The 13,509-nt window shown below is 44.7% G+C and overlaps 6 protein-coding genes across 6 annotated transcripts; 4 read left to right on the forward strand and 2 right to left on the reverse strand.

The window, feature by feature from the left end:
- Positions 1 to 594: 594 nt before the first annotated feature.
- KUCA_T00000861001 (uncharacterized protein) lies at positions 595 to 2,505 on the forward strand (the record flags this gene model as incomplete). The annotated part of the gene is made up of 1 exon (XM_022605441.1): positions 595 to 2,505. The coding sequence occupies one exon, from the start codon at positions 595 to 597 to the stop codon at positions 2,503 to 2,505; it is 1,911 nt and encodes a 636-aa protein (XP_022456909.1).
- A 383-nt stretch (positions 2,506 to 2,888) lies between these two features.
- Positions 2,889 to 4,889, reverse strand: KUCA_T00000862001 (uncharacterized protein; the record flags this gene model as incomplete). Its single annotated transcript, XM_022605442.1, has 1 exon — positions 2,889 to 4,889. One exon carries the CDS (start codon positions 4,887 to 4,889, stop codon positions 2,889 to 2,891), a length of 2,001 nt encoding a protein of 666 aa, XP_022456910.1.
- A 396-nt stretch (positions 4,890 to 5,285) lies between these two features.
- On the forward strand, positions 5,286 to 6,694 carry KUCA_T00000863001 (uncharacterized protein; the record flags this gene model as incomplete). Its single annotated transcript, XM_022605443.1, has 2 exons — positions 5,286 to 5,325; positions 5,391 to 6,694. 2 exons carry the CDS (start codon positions 5,286 to 5,288, stop codon positions 6,692 to 6,694), a joined length of 1,344 nt encoding a protein of 447 aa, XP_022456911.1.
- Positions 6,695 to 6,756: 62 nt separating this feature from the next.
- Positions 6,757 to 8,283, reverse strand: KUCA_T00000864001 (uncharacterized protein; the record flags this gene model as incomplete). Its single annotated transcript, XM_022605444.1, has 1 exon — positions 6,757 to 8,283. One exon carries the CDS (start codon positions 8,281 to 8,283, stop codon positions 6,757 to 6,759), a length of 1,527 nt encoding a protein of 508 aa, XP_022456912.1.
- Positions 8,284 to 8,502: 219 nt separating this feature from the next.
- On the forward strand, positions 8,503 to 8,856 carry KUCA_T00000865001 (uncharacterized protein; the record flags this gene model as incomplete). Its single annotated transcript, XM_022605445.1, has 1 exon — positions 8,503 to 8,856. One exon carries the CDS (start codon positions 8,503 to 8,505, stop codon positions 8,854 to 8,856), a length of 354 nt encoding a protein of 117 aa, XP_022456913.1.
- A 1,563-nt stretch (positions 8,857 to 10,419) lies between these two features.
- On the forward strand, positions 10,420 to 13,477 carry KUCA_T00000866001 (uncharacterized protein; the record flags this gene model as incomplete). Its single annotated transcript, XM_022605446.1, has 2 exons — positions 10,420 to 10,571; positions 10,744 to 13,477. 2 exons carry the CDS (start codon positions 10,420 to 10,422, stop codon positions 13,475 to 13,477), a joined length of 2,886 nt encoding a protein of 961 aa, XP_022456914.1.
- Positions 13,478 to 13,509: the final 32 nt, after the last annotated feature.

Genomic DNA, 13,509 nt, shown 5'->3' on the forward strand with positions numbered 1-13,509 from the left:
CTGCCCCATGCAAAAGCCTTGACTGCATCTCTGTTTTGTCAACACAGACAAGACATTCTTCTCTATCACCCTTCCTGTCCACCAGACCCGTCGCGTCCATCACGGGAAATTTCAACGATGGGTAAGTTGAGAGCAGAATATTTAATTGGAAGATGTCACTGATTTCTAACACGTCCAGATAACTCCATCAAAAAAGGACTAAATGACAGGCTCTACGACAAGAGGAAGAACGCTGCGGTTGCGCTGGAGCGAGTGGTCAAGCAGTACGTAAGCGAGGGAAATTCAGAAAAAATATCCGAAATCATCAGACAATTATCAAGAGAATACGCTTATGCTGTTCATCAGGCAAATGCGAGGAATGGTGGCTTGATTGGACTTGCTGCAGTGGCTATAGCCTTGGGACAATCCGAACTACCGATCTACCTGGACTCGATCATCCATCCTGTTCTGGCATGTTTTGGCGACCAAGATCCACGTGTTCGGTACTTTGCGTGTGAAGCTTTCTACAACATTGCCAAAGTGGCTAAAGGCGAAATTCTGCCGTACTTCAACGAGATCTTCGACGTGCTCTCCAAGCTGGCAGCTGATGCGGAGATGAGTGTGAAAAACGGGGCAGATATCCTTGACAGACTGATTAAGGATATCGTTTCAGAGAAAGCAGCAACATATGTTTCTGTCCTCCATAAGCACCAAGAGATCAATACCAGTAACACTTTTGTGGACCAACGCGGGAAGACTGTTCACCTTCATGAGCCCCAGACCCCGACTGCATTTTCCATCGAAAAGTTCATTCCCGTCTTGGCAGAGAGGATCTACGTGATTAATCCATACCCTAGAATGTTCTTGGTTTCGTGGCTGCGACTGCTGGATGATATCCCAGAACTGGAGCTGATATCATATCTGCCGACCTTCTTGGGTGGCCTCATAATCTACCTCAGTGATACCCATGAGGACGTGAAAGTTGTCACAAACAGTCTTCTGGGGTTGTTTTTACAGGATATTAAAAGAATCATGGATATCAAGAAATATGTGAGCGAAGAAAAGGGAACCAATGATGCTGTCGCCGCATCTTCATCTCAATCGTTATCCCAGAACGCTGAAGATGTCAATGAATCGGATGGTCAGTTGTATCTACAGGGCCAGGACGTGGAAATAGACTTCCCCAAGATCATAGAAATCCTCATATCCAACCTGGACTCGACGGAGGAAACCATCCAGCTGGTTGTATTGCAATGGATCGAGACCATTTTGGACTTGGCCTCTTCCAGCTTCATCCCGTTTGTTCCAAAATTTTTGTCGTTGCTGTTGAAGGCAATTGCCAGTGATAGCACCCAGCTGCGTGAAAGTGCTAATGCTGTGAATGCTCATCTGATGAAGTTGGTATCCACAATGCTCAGTGATAATGATTCTTCGCATGCTGAGTTGAACTACGGTCTTTTGTTCAACCAGCTGACTCTGCACTTCATGAACGATAAAGAGGCCACAAGACTGGCTGCTCTTGACTGGCTCACAATGCTTCACGATAAAAGTCCCAAGAAACTGCTTGAACATAGCGATAATGCTTTTATGACTCTGCTGAAGGCCCTGAACGACCCCAGTGATGCTGTGATCGACAAGGATTTGAAGCTTCTCACCAAAATATCAAACGATAGCGATGACAGGTACTTCAATTCCTTTATGACAGATTTGCTGTCTCTGTTCAAGTCAGATAGGAAACTGTTAGAGACAAGAGGGGATTTCATCCTTTCCACTATATGTGCCACTTTGAATGCTGAAAGAATATACCGTTCGCTGGCCTTGGTGCTCGAAAGTCAGGTGGACCTCGATTTCGTTAGCATTATGGTCCAGATCCTGAACAACAACCTGATCACTGCTCCTGAGCTTTTGAAATTGCGCAAGGTTTTGACCTCGCACCTCAAAGAGGCAGATGAATGGTCGCTTTTTGAGGTTCTCTTCAAGAGTTGGTGCCATAACCCTCCTGCTGCCCTGTCTCTCTGTCTTCTTTCACAAAATTACGATATCGCGTTTGCTATCGTGGAGAGCTTAGTGGAATATGAAATAACTGTCAGTCTACTAGTCCAGCTAGATCTTTTGGTACAGCTCTTGGAAAGCCCAATCTTTGCAAAGTTGAGGATGCAGCTTCTCACGCCAGAGAAGAACCCAGACCTCTACAAATGTCTGTATGGGATTCTGATGATATTGCCGCAATCATCTGCTTTTACTACTCTTCGCAACAGACTGAGCATGCTCACTCATACGGGTGCTCTATACAGTATGCCTACTGCCCAGAAGGTGGGTAAAGAGAAAATAGAAAGGACTATCCAGTTGATGAAGCATTTCATTAACGTTCAAGACAAGTATGAGGAGTACAGGAGTCAGAAGAGGATTCAGACAAACGTGGGAAAGATCAATCGGGGATTGAAAGATTTGCGAATCTTCACTCCGAAGCCGCATTTTAGTGAGGACCAAATTTTAGGAGCGAGCTCACCAAAGAACAGTCGATAAATAGCTGATTATGAACATAGTTCAATGAATAAGCATTTTGTAAGATTCAGCACGCAAAAAAATAAAGAAGGATAATAAAATAAAAAAATAAAAAAATAAAGATAGAAGCCCTACGGGGGGGTCGAACCCCCAACCTTGTGATATCTTCTGTAACAGAGGTGTTCTCTTAAGAGTCACACGCTCTACCGATTGAGCTAGCAAGGCATCTTCTTGAAAGCACAATTTTCTCCAACTATCATACTTAGTATTTTCTATATTTGCTGGTGCACGATAAACTTTAGAGAACAGTGTCCAAAACCTATCTATAATCGCAAAAGTCGGTTTTTTAGTATGTTTTTATGATTGTAAAGATTTCGTTTCTATTAATGGATATCAAATTTTATTTACAAGTCTTGGTCGTGCTGCGGTAATCCGCCTTTAAGACGGAGGTACTGTTCGATAGCTTCACGCTTTGCGTTAAAAGCTTTCTGTTCACCAGATGGAGGACCATTTCCTGCCAGCGGCTCATCACCCTCTGAATTTTCGAGCGGGCTGAATTCTGGTACCTTTCCTCCTCTCTTGCTCGGAAATGATCTCATGTTGGCGTATGTCGAGTTGTAGAGTCTGTGGATAGCGTGAAACAGTGGGTCACTAGTGTTCGTTTGATGTTCACTCAGCTTTCGAATTATATCAAGCAACTTTGTGTCTAGCAGTATCCAGCTCTTGTATGGGAGTGTGTATTCGACGCCGTATCTGAAAACTGTGGTGCAATAATAAGACACAAAGAATTCCAGATGCGCTTTGGACAAGCCCTGAATCTTATTTGCCAGGCCAAGAACGTCATCGAGTAATCGAAGTCTCAAACCGTCAATTTTGAACTTGTTCATGGAGTCACAATATTTTTTCACGAGTTTAAACATTTCATTGTTGATTCCTTCGGTTTCAACATTTCTGGAATCCAATATGTATCTCTGCAAATGTCCGCTGAACGAGGCCAATGTCAGTGAGTTTGGTGTCATGCGGTTGGTATTGAGCTCGTCGATTGCTTTAAACACAACATTTTCCGCGGCAGGGACTCCAATTTCATATCCTGATCTGAGCAATGCCCTGAGGTACATATTGAGTGTCCGGAGCTCCACCGGGACTTTATACCTGGAATATAGCTGAAAGGTTGAAACGGTCTCTTGCGAAAGCTTCAAACTATCATACGATAGCATGGCCATTTCAAGCACCGATGCACTCGGTGTATATCTGCGACCATCAATAGGGCTGACTTTATCGAGTGGAGCAAATGAAATACCCGTTGCAACCTCATCCTTTCTATTAGGCTTCAAGTTCTGGAACTTCAAGACGTCGTCGTACTTGACAGACTTATTCACGTCTGCCACTGGACATATTTTAAACCATCTCTTGAGCAGCTCCATCCCCCTAGCTATCACACGAGGGGACTTGGAAAGAGTGTAAACACAAATATAGCTTCCTGCCAGTATCGGGTCGATCTTGATTCGTGGATGACCAATAACCCACGAGAAAAGAGAGTCTGCCTTCTGGATTGCACTGGCCTTATCATTGAAATTCTTCAGCGCGGTGAAGATAATCGTCAATGTCTTGACATCTGGCTTTACGTTGTAGTCCCTGTATGAGTCGAAGAATGAAAATGCCAGACTTGAGTCTGGACAATTGAAAAGTGCAAGAAGACAGGCGTTAGCATTGATCACGTTGACGGACTCTTCATCTTTTGAGAACTGGTTAGTGAAAATCGACCTCAACCTCTCTCCCTGTTTCTGAGTGAGTCCTGGGCCACGATCATAACCCTTCACTCCAGAACAACCCTTGAACAGAATGGTCAATGTGAAATCAGTGAGAGGTATTCCCATTCTCTTCCTCTCGGTGAAAATTTCAAAGGCTTTGTTCACGTTGTTGGCCTCCAGATAAAACTGCATTATTGAGTCCATGGCACTTGCACCATTTTCTTTAGCCATACGAGCCAGTAACATAGCCCTCTCTGGTTGGCCATGTCTCAGGAATTTGAGTGTATCCTCTTTAACCACCATTGAGTCTTGCAGCTGCCATCCGGTGGTACCCAAAACGTTATAGAGCAGTCGCTTATTGGGCTGCGAATAAAGCTTATTGAGTTGTTCCTCAGTGAAGGGAGTACGGGGCCCTATCTCATCAAATCTCAGCCCCAATGTTTTCTCAGTCAGACTGACGGCTGATGCATTTTTCACCTGGCTGAGATTCTTCCTCATCACAAGGGCCTTCTCTTTATGCATAGTCCTCTCATCTTCCCATTTAGACTTATACGGTCGCACTTCTCCCAACTTTGTGTATCTCTCGACTCGATTCCTTATTCTCCCTGAGTAACATGACGATGCCCGAAACTGCAACACAGAAGAACAACGCATGGTTAGGATGAAGAACTACTGCTACGCTTCCAGATAAGGAAAGCTTCTGAAAAGTTTTGATAATGATGGGGTCGTGTGCGGCCGATATATCGCTTGCGGCGTTATTGTGCGAGATAGTGGTTGAGGCCTTTCCAGCATTGAAGTCATGGTGACACCATTGTTTGTGGAGTTTTGGACAGTCAATTTCAAGCGGGTAGCTAAAAAAAATTGTAAAGACCAAACCCAGAATAATCTGATGTTCCTGTGAAGACGATAGAATTGGTCGTGTACTGACCCAGGTCTCTGCATCATTACTCCGTCAAGTGGTGGGTTGAAGCGTGGGGAATCATCAATCAACGGCTTGAAGTATATACCGACTTATATCGTCTAGCAGCAGGATTGTTCGAAGCATTGGTCATGGCCGGGTCATTGGATCAGCACATTCGTGGCTATACAGGTAAGTTGTTGTTTTTTTGATTCAAGGTTTGGTTTACAAAGACTTCCAACACTAACCTTCTCAAGGCCCTCTTCTACTGAAACGTCTTCACCATATTGCCACATGCGGCTCTCCTCTTGCAGTAGAAGCATCCAGAAAGGGGTTACAATTACTCATGACTAGCGAATTTATTGAGATGAATTTCAAGGGGTCGGCAGCATTTCTAAAAGTCCTAGCTAACCAGGGAGATGCAAGCTCTTTGATTGCCGATTTCAGCGACGTGAATAGGCCAGATCCACAGGTTCTGCTGGCCAGTATCGATACCGAGATTTCAGCATATCAATCCTGGCAAAAGGGATCAATGGAATCTCTCAAAACACTTCTCCAGAGAAGATCAACGTTGCTTATGTTAGACTGCGATGATGATACCCAGGAGTCGATGGTAACCTCGTTAAGTATTCCTGGTGAATTTGCCCGAAAGTATGTTGCCAGAGAAAGTGAGCTGACCACTGTGGAGTTTATGTATTTAGACAGACCGGACTCGGCTCTCAAGAATTTGCGGCAGAGTCTGGCGTTGTTCTGCAAGATTGCCAAGGACTCGGAGGATGACATAGACATGGACTCCAACGTGAGCGATACCGAGAGTACGACAGAACTAAGCCACGAGGAGGTGGTTGCATATTGGAATTGTCGATGGATGAACCTGTTCGTCAATTTTTATGCGGGGCGGTTTTCGGTGGTGGCCAAAGAGTACCAAAGTCTTCTTGACAGTTCTTCCATAAAGGGTGTAACTGCATGCAATGTCTTTGAGAGTGACCACTACAATCCAGTCCTTATCTCCAAGAACGGCCTTTTGAAAGCAATCATGATATCTTCGCTTATTTCGTGCACACTAGATGATCTGGAAAAAATCACAAAGACAGATGTCTTCGAGTCGTTCATGGATGAAGACGTTTTGTGTGCCGAGCTGTATCGGGCATTCTCTGCATCTGACTACAAATCCTCGAACGAAATTATAGACCAGCTTGAAGAGCAGTTGAGGCTTGATCCTTTCTTTTATTCGCTGATGCCAACTATACAGAAGTTCATCAGATATAAGGAGTACATCTGTTATCTCTCGTTGGTCCAGCAAGTGTCTATATCTCATATGGCTGACTTCGTGGGAGTGGATTCAAACACACTGGTAAAAGAACTTACATACTTGATGACGGCTTCTGGACTTCACATGGAATACGATGCCGTTGCTGGAGTACTTCACCATAAACCTGTGCCTCCAAATCAAGAGTTGAAAGTTCTTTTCGACGGTGTTCTGGAACTCAACAGAAGATCGGCTGATCTTGAAGCCTCTGCCCGACTGAAGAGCCTTGTGCTGTCGTCTTTCGGAAATTAGGTCGGTTGCTCTGTGAGCAGCAGCTTGTTCAAGTGGCTCATTCTATATACAATGCATCAACTTCATAATGACCAAATATCAACGACCTCTTCTTCCAATGGCGTGGTCACACCATTCTGCGCTATCGCCTCGATATCAACCACCTCCTTTGCTGCTTCTGAAGTCAGCACGGTGTAGGTGTTTTTCCCAACTGCCACGTCGTCCTCAATTCTAATTCCAATGTTTCTGAAATGCTTGGGCCATTTGCTGTTATCCGGAACGTACACACCAGGTTCAACGGTAACTACCTGGCCGCTCTTGAACTTCCCTGAACGTGGGTAACTTGGCACGTCATGAACGTCCAGACCAAGATTGTGGCCGATGTAATGAGGATACAGTCTGGATGTCTCCCAGTCCTGGATCTGGGCAAACCCACAATTTCTCAACTCCCTCGTCAATACCCTCACGCTCTCGTAATGCAGATCCTGTATGGAGACGCCGGCACTTTCCGTGCACAGCTTTATGCAATGCTTGTTCACGCTCAACACAGCCTCATACAAATCCTTTTGAGGGTCTGTGAACTTTCCCGAAACGGGCCATGTTCTCGAGATGTCGGCCGCATAACCTCCGAGGGATCCTCCAGCATCAACGAGAACCAGCTCCCCGTCACGCAGCAAGTCGTCATTCCTGGTATAATGGATGCACAGGGAATTCGCGCCCCCAGCCACAACGGGAACATATGCAGATTTGTCGCACCCTCCACTTATAAAGCGATATTCCAGGAATGCACAAAGAGCTTTCTCTGTCTTGAATCTCCTGGCATAAGCAGCGTTGTAAGCTCTTCCAGATATCTTACCAGCCAGCCTCATGATGCTAAGTTCGGCTTCAGATTTCACAGCCCTCAGATTGCTCACAATAGATCTTAAGGAACGTACCGACTTATTGCCCTGTTTCAGAAGACTTTCTATAGTGCGTGAGTTCTCTGTTTGAACTTGCTTCTTGAAAAACGAGTTCACGACTGATGATAATGACGATGATTTGTGGTCCTGGAAGTCATAGTAAACAGTTCTGTATTTCTGAAGGACCTTCTGAATGTGCTTGTCCAATACCTTGGAACTTTCTGACACATCCGCGTTGAAAATCTCAACTGCACCATCCGGCCCAGTCCTATGGCCCTCCCATTGTTCTGCAGCAGGATCTTTAGGTGGTACTACCAGATGAAAAACCACGTCATCTGGATTAGCAGTTGGCTTTTCAATTATGGCAACGGAGTTTGGTTCGTTCCATCCTGTTAAGTAATAAAAATCATTGTCTTGTTGGAAAGGAAAAAACACGCTTCCTGATGCGTACTTGATCTGTTCACCTGGTATGATGGCAACACTGCCCGTAGTCATGCTGGACGAAACACAAATTCTTCTCTGGAAATACTCAAGTGCAGAAATTCCAGGTGTTAGTTCTCCTGGGCTTATCGTATGAGGACGAGTTTCGTGCAACGGTTGACCCGCTGTGAAAGGTGACTGTTCGGCAAATGCCAATCGCGCAGTCGCGAAATTTCTCCGCGGTGTCAGTCGACTAGCAAATAGGCATTTCAAGCCAGAGATTCTCGACATTGTCAAATATATAGCCAGTGTTTATTTGCCGGCCGATTTTGCTTGGGTCAGGTCTTCTGTTCTTCTTGTTAGATTCAGTCCAAATTGAGTATTCTTGAGAGTGACGAAATCTGTCATTTTTCACCGTGTATCCTATATTCTCAAATTTCCAACGACGAGTTCAAGATGGATACCTGATCACCAATATATCGAATCCACCTACACCACACCTTTACAAAAATGAGTCTTGCGAATGCGGTGGCGTCGTTTGTGAGGCCGAATAAGAAGAGACTACTCGAAGTGAAGAAGTTATCGTCGGAGATTTTCAACACAACGTTCAATCCATCGGGATTGAGGACTGGTGCCAAGATTCTGAAAAAACCTTTGAAGGGGCCCTTAGTGAAAGATTATTATGGTGATCCTAGTTTCCCAAGTTTCTTTACCATGAGGAAGCTGTGGCGTTTTGAAGACCTGGAATTGACCAATATGGAAGAAGAACACAGACTAGGTATGATTGACCAGCGCAAGAAGAGAGGTAAGGGTGCGCCAAAGAAGAAGTCTGAAGCTACCGACAAGACCAAGAAGAAGAAATGATCAGAGGAAATGATGAGGCCGAGAATATCATTGAAATGATTGACGAGTACAAGATGTGGCCCCATTCAAAGTGCTCTCCTCGTCGCCCTGACCGAACGAAAATAGAAAGACATACAATCCTGTACATGATAATACAATAGGCTCATTGAGAATGAAAGATTAAAAATGGATCAAAAAGCAGATGCTCATTATCTTTGTCAAAATGTGAAATGCATCGGAGTTGGTGCCTCGGATATTAGTCGAGCAGAGATTGTTCTGCATGCTCCAACCAGAATTTGTATTCGTTGTAGGCAGAACCCTGGTTTCTGTTCATCTTATATACGGAGTTTGTTCCTGAAAAAGGATATAATTCTCCCGTTAATTCCATTTGATCTTGTTCCGCTTCTTGTAAATTGCTCGTCTGAATATCCGAACGGAGAAAACGAACCATTATGAAAATTCTCAAAAATCTCAAAATGTGTACAAATCCTATGCATCCGACAACTCACTTTTTTGAGAATAATCACATACTCAACAGCTCCATTAGCAGAATCCTTGTTCAGCATAATTTTGATTACATGATTACGCAGTTATGAATGTCAGGCCACAGTTGCAACATGCCATGCCGCCTATCACCATGTTCCGCAGCTAGAGGTGGAGCAATCGGCTCAATTGACCACAGCTAGGCCGAAGGCATAATGACTCCCACATCTCCAACACCAATGTAGCTTTCCTGTACTAGAGGTAAGCTGCTAAGTCTTCTAGCTTCAGGATACCGGATTCATCGGAAAAAAAGTGCATGAAGTTAATGCGGACTTTGGGTGGGGAGAAAGCAAAAAAGGAAACCTTCATGCAATAGCAAGCTAGTGACGGTCATCTCAATTTGAGCCCCAGCATTGTCACAATAATAATTATCATTTCGTATATTTAAGTATTTTGCATAACGAGCATTTTACCGGAATTATATACACCTTGTTTTGTGAAGCTTTTTCACTACATCAGCGAGTGTATTGGCAATTACCACCATATCCCACGTCCGCCCTGCCTTTTTCCTCTACAGCGAGACCCCTGCTCAATTAGGATTTCTCTAAGTCAGGGGAAAATCAGAAATATATGTTTTCTCTGCCCCGCAATAATCGAGAATCGCTGAATACATATTCTGTTGGATTGAACCAGGTGGTAAAACGACTTAAAGTCGAATGGTATGAACCTCAAGAACTCTAAGAATCAGCAAAATTCGTACCAATAGAATTTTCAGAACTTCTACGGGACATCAAACAGTTTTCCGAACGTAAGACTACAACTTGTTAATGGCTCGAGGATCTCTTGACTTTGCCTCTTTGCCAATGCAAGGCACTGTACTTCTGGCATCATCTCCCAGTTCATGTATCCCCGCTTCCGGAGCCCTACAGAAATGAAATTACGCTTCATGTATCACCTAATCGAGAACTACTAGACTCAATTGGGTAAAGGGTTGACATATAATTCAAAAATTTGACTTTTGAGGTATATCAAATATAAATATGCCCAAGTTCCCCTGTTCTACAATGGCCACAAAGGGTCTCAATTGTTGAAAGGAGCGATATGCAACTAAAAAGAGCATTTTTTCAAGCGTTTGCTTGGTCCTCACTTTTCGACCTCGTAAGCGGAGCTCCTGTCTCTTCGAAAAATTCGAGTTCTAGTCAGACTTCAGCAAGTGCCCTGCCTTCGGTCGCGGATTGGGCTACCTGGGGAGTGTAAGTGAATTTTCGTTGACACATTTGGACCGTCAGGCAATATCTCCGCATTGGGGAAGGTCTGCGGTCGAGCGTGCATACGGTAGCTGCATGACACTACGCTCCGATTCTCCGATCGTACATGCAGTTTTTCGCCGGTAGAAAACCATACTAACTTTATTATCTTTTGAAGTGCTCAGGTTCCAAATGTTCTGAATGCCACTGCTGCCGATGCCAACTCATTGGCAAAGGGTTATCGTGTCGTCAAGAGCCACTACACCCAGAATGGGCTGGAGGCCAAGCTGAAGCTGATCAACGAGACCAATATCTATGGTTACGATTTTGATTCCCTGACTCTCAAAGTGGAATATCAGTCTGACAACAGACTTAATGTTCACATCGAGCCTACGGATTTGTCTGACGTGTACGTTTTACCTGAGCATCTGGCTTTCAAGCCCAAGGCGGAATCGGAGTTTTACTCTTTCTCCAATGCTGATTTGGTTTTCACGTATGAAAAGGACCCATTCACCTTCACAATCCTAAGAGCTTCGTCTGGTGAGGAGTTGTTCTCAACAGCTGGAAATCCACTGGTATTTTCCAACCAATTCATTCAACTCAACACCTCTCTCCCACTTAACCACACTATCACTGGATTGGGTGAGTCTATCCATGGATTCGTGCAGGAACCTGGGTCAGTAAAGACTCTCTTTGCCAACGATGCTGGGGATCCAATTGACGGAAACATTTATGGGACCCATCCATTTTACATCGACCAGAGATACGACACAAATACGACTCATGGTGTCTACTGGAGAACTAGTGCCGCCCAAGAAGTGATTATTGAAGAGGAAGCTCTCACATGGAGAGCTCTCAGTGGAGTGGTTGATCTATACTTCTTCAGCGGTCCTACCGTAAAGGAGGTTATCTCGCAATACGTGCATGAGATCGGCCTTCCGGGCTTCCAGCCATACTGGTCCTTGGGTTATCACCAATGCAGATGGGGATATTCCACTATTCAGGAATTGGATGAAGTTGTTAAGACTTTCAAGAAGTTTGAAATTCCTCTGGAGACGATCTGGAGTGATATTGACTATATGGACTCGTACAAAGATTTCACCACAGACCCTCACAGATACCCAGCTAAGGAGTTCAAGAAATTTTTGGATACAATTCACGATGATCACCAACATTATGTTCCAATTGTTGATGCTGCCATCTACGTACCCAATCCGAATAATGCCTCTGACAATTACACTGTGTTCGAAAGCGGCAATTCTTCGGAAACCTTTTTAAGGAACCCCGATGGATCCCTCTACATTGGAGCTGTTTGGCCCGGATACACCGTTTTCCCAGACTTTTTTGCCAATTCCACGCAGGAATGGTGGACAGAGTCTTTTGCAGAGTGGTATAAAACGATAGAGTTTGATGGTATCTGGCTGGACATGAACGAAGTTTCGTCGTTCTGCGTCGGATCATGCGGCTCCGAGAACTACACTCAGAACCCAGTTCATCCACCTTTCGTGGTGGGAAGTTCTCCTACTAGTTACCCAGAAGGCTTCTCAAAATCCAACAAGACTGAGTACCATTCAATTGAGTCCTCTATATCTGCGTCTTCGGCCTCTGTTGCCAAAACTGCGTCTTCCTCTTCCACAGCAACATCTACCAGCTCTGCTACACTTGATTCCAAGAACACTCTCGAAACAGGTGTTGGAAATATTAATTATCCTCCATACGCTATCTACAACTGGCAGGGTAATTACGATATTGCCACTCACGACGTTTCACCAAATGCAACCCATGCTGATGGCACTTTGGAGTATGACGTTCACAACTTGTATGGTTACACTCAGACCAATGCTACCTACAATGCTCTTCTGGAAATTCAACCAAATAAGAGGCCTTTTATCATCACCCGTTCAACTTTTGCAGGATCTGGTCAATGGGCTGGTCATTGGGGTGGTGATAACAACGCCGATTGGCAATGGATGTACTTTTCCATACCTCAAGCACTCTCGTTCGGAATCTTCGGAATTCCTTTCTTTGGTGTTGATACTTGCGGTTTCAATGGTAATTCGGACAGTGAACTGTGTTCTAGATGGACTCAACTCTCTTCATTCTTCCCATTCTACAGAAACCATAATGTGCTTGGGGCTATATCTCAAGAGCCTTACGTTTGGAGTGATGTGACCGAGGCTGCCAAGACATCCATTGGCATAAGATACTCTTTGCTCCCTTACTACTACACTTTGCTCCAAGAGGCTCATACTACAGGTTTGCCAATTCTGAGAGCGTTGTCATGGCAATTCCCAGAAGACAGATCATTGCGTGCCGCTGACAGACAGTTTTTCGTTGGTGACGCTCTTATCGTCACTCCCGTTCTGGAGCCACTTGTGGATACCGTCAAAGGTGTTTTCCCTGGTTCTGGAGAGACCGAAGTTTATTACGACTGGTACACCCAGGAAGCCCAGGACTTTGAGGCTGGCTTCAACGAGACTCTGGATGCTCCATTGGGTCATATTCCTCTCCATGTGAGAGGTGGCCACATCCTGCCTTTGCAAGAGCCAGGCTACACAATTCACGACTCGAGAAAAAATCCTTTCAGTTTGATTGTCGCCCTTGATCTGGATGGTTATGCCAGTGGAAAACTGTATTTGGATGACGGTGAATCAGTGAATATCACTGAATCTCTGTACGTTGATTTCATTGCCGAAGGCCATTCGTTAACCTCTGCTGCCTACGGTAACTTCAATGCCTCACAGCCTCTTGCCAACATCACCATCCTCGGAGTGGACTCAAAGCCTTCCAACGTCACGTTTTTGGGTGAAGAGATTGACTTCTCATTTGCCAATAATACCTTACTGGTCACTGATCTTGAAGATTACACTACCGGTGGTGCTTTTGCTGAGGAGTTTGTCCTGACCTGGTGATGCTCCTGGCTATCCTCATGACATTTATCGAC

This window comes from Kuraishia capsulata, genomic scaffold (assembly GCF_000576695.1).
Source record: "Kuraishia capsulata CBS 1993 genomic scaffold, Kuraishia_capsulata_scaffold_1, whole genome shotgun sequence".
Lineage (NCBI taxonomy): Eukaryota > Fungi > Ascomycota > Pichiomycetes > Pichiales > Pichiaceae > Kuraishia > Kuraishia capsulata.